The sequence below is a fragment of the Thalassophryne amazonica genome, chromosome 1 (genome assembly GCF_902500255.1).
Source record: "Thalassophryne amazonica chromosome 1, fThaAma1.1, whole genome shotgun sequence".
Taxonomy (NCBI): domain Eukaryota; kingdom Metazoa; phylum Chordata; class Actinopteri; order Batrachoidiformes; family Batrachoididae; genus Thalassophryne; species Thalassophryne amazonica.
This window is the reverse complement of record NC_047103.1, coordinates 38,794,522-38,799,944: the sequence shown is the minus strand read 5'-3', so window position 1 is coordinate 38,799,944 and position 5,423 is coordinate 38,794,522. Positions and strand designations below refer to the sequence as shown.

General features: G+C 43.1%; 1 protein-coding gene across 1 annotated transcript; it reads left to right on the top strand.

The window, feature by feature from the left end:
• Window positions 1-1,523: 1,523 nt before the first annotated feature.
• en2a (engrailed homeobox 2a) lies at window positions 1,524-4,833 on the top strand. The gene is made up of 2 exons (XM_034168333.1): window positions 1,524-2,741; window positions 4,173-4,833. The coding sequence occupies exons 1-2, from the start codon at window positions 2,255-2,257 to the stop codon at window positions 4,490-4,492; spliced, it is 807 nt and encodes a 268-aa protein (XP_034024224.1). The 5' UTR covers window positions 1,524-2,254; the 3' UTR covers window positions 4,493-4,833.
• Window positions 4,834-5,423: the final 590 nt, after the last annotated feature.

The window sequence follows — 5,423 nt, the reverse complement described above, 5'->3', positions numbered from 1 at the left end:
AAGTGGCAGTTTTTTTTTTCCTCACAGAAAAAACAACAACAAAATTAAATGAAATCAGACTGTGGGGCTCCGTATCGCAGTGTGCCTGCTGGCTCTTGATTCGGATTCGGTGTCACTTCCTCCAGACGCGCCGGTTCCTCTGCTGGGGTTAGAGGCCAAACACGGGCGGCAGCGCGCTGTCTGCGCCTCCATTGTGCGCCCGCTCATTTAGCGCGCAGCATTAATCTGCGCTTCCCCTCGCCGGTGAGAAACAATCGCAGCGTGAGAGTGGCCTAATTGCATCCTTCACTCCCGACTTTCACCTCGGACGGATCCTTTTGTCAGGTCGTGCGGGTGTTATGTTCAGGTACAGCTGGGCAATCAGGACACTGGACTCCAAAGCCCGTGCGCGAGAATACAGACTACAGATTTAATCAAAATATTTCAGGCAATAATACTTTACCAGATCTGCAACAAATAGGCATGTAACCAATGTAAATTATGGGGTTTAAGATTCAAACAACAAACACTCGAGCATTTAATTTACGTCAACTTGAGCACAGATCAAACTGAGCAGACAGCAAGAGGCCACAAATAATCACAACACAAGAAAAAAATGCGCTCCAGTTCACTCCCACATACCAAGAAGCAGAGGAAAACATAACAACAAGGCATTAGAAACAGCTAAATGACCTGTGCCAGTTTGGATCTCCACGATGGCCCTGTTTATTACGCGCAGCTCGGTCCAAACACCAGCGGGAGCAGCCCCGATGCACGGTGGCGTCCTGATGACTGAGCAGAAGCACAAACTTGGTGTTGGTCAGCAAAGTTGCTCAAAGTTTTGTCTTTGGCGCTCAGCATCCGGAGCAGCACACACAAAACAATTTGTTTGCATCACTGATTCCTTTTAAAGGGATATGGACCCAGTTTGGGGTCGGAGCGCCGCGTCACGACAGGCGGACACGCATCCGTGCGCGTTAAAAACCTGCCATTAAATGATGATCTTGTTTAGTTTCTTTTAGATAAAATAATTTCCTGCCTATTGCAGCGCTGCTGAAGCAAACAAGGCAACAAATAAGGCGCAAAAAGAAGCTGATATGAAAAGAATGTTTCCTTCATAAAGTGTGCTTTGAGATAAATGTTCAAAAACAACAACAAAATGTTTGTTACACTTAAAAATTAATTTAGCATTCCAATGTTAAGTTATTCTGAGTTGACCTCTCGTGTTTTTTATAACATTTGAGGCGGGTACTTTGTTGGTATAACGAGCATGATTTATAATTTGTGTTATATCCCTAATTTTCTCAAAAATAATTTTTCCCATTTCACGGATCCCTGAATTTTATCCGCATTAAGCCCCTTTGCACAACTTTATAGCATTTGTTTGATATGCATCCATTTGTTGCTACACATTTTGCATCCAAGCATCACTGGATGGTACAAGTGACAGTGTCTCTGATTAAAAGCACCAAATTTAAGCGGATAAATTAGAAAATTGCGCGAGGAACATATATATATATATATATATATATTCCTCCCCTCCCCGCGTGCAGAAAACAATAAAACCTTGAGGCTTCACACAGCACGCTAAGACAATTAACGATTCATTTCCATATAGCAGCGCGTGCATGTTGGCTGTTTTTTTTCTTTTTGTTGGAAGGGGAGCAAATTAAAAACCAAAATACTACAGATTTATACACAGATGAATTATTGGGACAGCGGATGGGCATGCACGGGATTTAAATTAGTCTTCTTCTACGTTAGTCCAAGACTCTTCCCCTTTCAAGGATGGGCGTTTGTGGACTGCTCTGGAGTCGGCGTCACGTGTCCCGGTTTCTCCTTGCGCATTGGTCCAAGGCACGTGTCTGGGAGGACTGTGGGAAAACGTCACTCGGGGGGCTCGTATTGAAAATAAGAACAAAACTCCAGAGTGAGAGTATTAGAGCAGCAGTTTAGAAGCCTCTTTATTTACCCTTAGTTTAGTTTAGGTGTCCCTGAAAACGGATAACTCCGAAATTGGACCGTGCGTAAATGGCAAACGTTATCTAGCTCGATACAACCCGGTTTTGAGGGGGATACATGTGCAAAAGTATGTTTTTCTCACAGGACGCTGGTGCAAAGCTTTGCATGCTATTCAAGGCACTCAGTAGAATTTGAGTTTCTTTAAAAAAAAAAAAAAACTTTACGCGTGCATAACCGTTCTTTCCCCACAGAAGTTCTCGGTGAATTATTGCAGCGGAGAGAGCGATAAAGGGGTTAAAGAGAGCAAATCAGTATGGAAGAAAATGATCGCGGCCACAGAGACGCGGTGGAGCGGCAGGAGCCGGCGGACGAATCCAACAGAGCCATCCTTCCTCTCTTACAAGCGCCCGGAAACTTACAGATCCCTCATCGGGTCACCAATTTCTTCATCGATAACATCCTGCGGCCGGATTTCGGACGGAAAAAGGACGCGAGCGCAAATCGCGAAGAGAACACTTTGGCGTCGCGGGAGAGCCGCAGCAGCCCCGCGGCCCCTCAGACGGAGCCGGTGGGGAGCACAGTGCCAGCGGAGGGGACGTCCACTCCCCACACGGACACCGGGGTCAAGAAGCCCCCTATCGCCGGCGACGAGCCGCTGAAAACCCGCGGGGAGAGCGGAGACCAGTGCCTAAGCTCAGACTCGGACAGTTCCCAAGTCAGTTCGAACCCGGGCCTGTCTCAGCCCATGCTGTGGCCAGCCTGGGTCTACTGCACCAGATATTCGGACAGGCCTTCGTCAGGTTGGTGCACCCATTTTAACTTTGCGAGCTGTAGTCGGTAACCTGAAATACCCCGTAACACTGACCTCGCATGGCTTGACCGACTTTTAGAGAGCGAATTGCGCTGTGCCGCGTAATTACGCATTCATGAAATATGGTCAAATATGAAAGCAGTGTGTTAAAAAAATGTATAAATCACAAAATCGACATTGGAATTCATTAACATTAACGCACATGCAAAATGCAGAAAAATAATTAGTGACTCTTGACGATAAAGTAATTATTTTAAATGCACACACCAAAATGTAAAAAAAATTAAAAAGTAAATGTCTGGAAAATATTGTGTCGTGGTCTTAATTCACTCAGACTGATTGCATTCAGTTTTCTTGCTGATAAGCTGCAGATCTTCCACAAAATCTTTATTTTGTGCACTTGTCGTGCCCCTCAGAATCGCTTGTGTTGGTGATGAATTAATTATGCGTCTGTTTTGACAATAGACGACCACCTCTTACAAACTAGCCGATCATCATTTACGAGACATCTGGTGTTATTTGGAGACTGTTTTATATTATTATTAAGAAACGCTCCCAAGTTGGAACAGAGGTGGTTGGGAGGAATAAATCCATCGTTTTGTTTTTTGTTTTTTACGTGTGCGTCGAAAAGTGGAGTACTACTCGTCCTCATGCATTATGTAACGCAGAGTGGCGTAGGCGACTACTACGAGTTGTAGAGCTGCACAGATTTTACGTATATGAGCTGGATTTTTTTTTTTTTTATGCAGCTGATTCATGGAGATGTTCGGGCTTTGTGGTTGTCGGTGCGTGAATGTTTTTGTTTGGAGGAGGGATCGGACCACCGCAGACCCTCCGAACACTCATGAATAGGCCTGTTCACATTCAGTGCACGTTCGCACCGAGTGCATTTTCATTAAAAAACACAACAAAAAGCAACACGCAGCAACGCTACAGTTGTTTGTCTCATCTCACCTGAATCACACGTGAGTGTCAGTTGTTTTTTTAATCTCCCCAGAATTTAGATATATTACAGCCGACTGTGCACGCGCTCGCGTGTGTGCACAAAGAGTGGAGATAGACAAGGAGGGAGGGGAAGTTTGTGCTTCTCTGCTGTGGATGTGTCAGCATTTTACAACCATTCCTCCCTCTTTTGTTTTTTACACGTTTATCCAAAAATGTCTCAGAAACCATCAGAGAATTTGTGAATGACAACAAATTTCACAAATGACTAATTTTAACACTGTTTTGAGATCAATAGCAAAAGTTTAAACGACCTACATTTTCTGAAATCAGGACTTTACGCACGTTTTCGCCGTGCGTAAAAGTCGCGAGGTGCGTTTTTTTTTCCTAAGACGACGCATGCTTACAAAGCTGTTGTAAAAAGTTTTCAACAAAATACAATGTTTTAATTCTGACAACCACCATGTGTGTCTCACAGGGCCAAGATCACGCAAACCAAAGAAGAAATCGACCAGCAAAGAGGACAAGCGACCACGGACGGCCTTCACAGTGGAGCAGCTGCAAAGACTCAAATCGGAGTTTCAGACAAATCGCTATCTGACCGAGCAGAGGCGACAGAACCTGGCGCAAGAACTGGGCCTGAACGAGTCCCAGATAAAGATCTGGTTTCAAAACAAGAGGGCCAAAATAAAGAAGGCCAGCGGCACCAAGAACACGCTGGCCTTGCACCTGATGGCACAGGGACTGTACAATCACGCCACCGTCACTTCGAAGGACGAAAAATCAGACAGCGACTGATTTTCACAAAAAGTAACAGCAGCCTCCCGACGAAGAATCTATAATAATCCTATTTTTAAACTATATCACGCTCATATGTAATAAAATAAAATATCACAGGAGAAAATATATCAACGACGACCTACTACACACCATAAAATAAATAATAATAATAATAATAAAAAATACTATAAAGCAACTTTCAGGATTTGAGGACACTAGGCATCAGCCCACACAGGAATGTTTGTTTATATGAGTATTATAATGTTTTCGTTTTGAGGAGGTTTTAATCAAGCCTACAATGCAATAACTTCATTGAATAAAAGGGCCAGTGTATAGAGTATACCAGCATAAGTTGTCTACAAAAAATTAGATGTTTCTGCAGTATCATGTCTATGAAAGATGTTGCATAAAGGTTTGCTTTCATTGTTTGTCCTCCCTCCTCCCAGCACTCGTTTTTTCAAAGGCCTCCTGCTCTTCATGATTGTCAACATTTTGCATTTAATCTGTCAGTGAGAAAACTCAAAAGTCCAAAGAATATTTTTCTGCTGCATCCAGGCTGCTGTGAACTTAAAAATGAATGCTAATAATATTTTATTTCCATCAGTTCACTTGTACTTGATGTAAAATAGGAAAAGGAAAGCAGTTTGCTTTTTTTGGGGGGGGGGGGGGGGGTAATTGGAAGGATAATACATTTTGATACTTTTTTAAAATACAAGTGAACAGTTTATTATCATCATGTACAGACTTCAAAGTAACTGAGTGTGTTTTTTTTAACATGCCACTAAAATGCTCTGTGATCGTCTCATAGCCTTTAAGCATTTTTGTGCGTTTTCCCTCATGCATCAGTGCAGCTATTAGAAGTTTTAATAGCAATATCATTTTTTTGTAGCTCAACATACTGAAGGCTATAATGCTGCATAAAAACGTGACAGAAAGGACTCTATAGCAT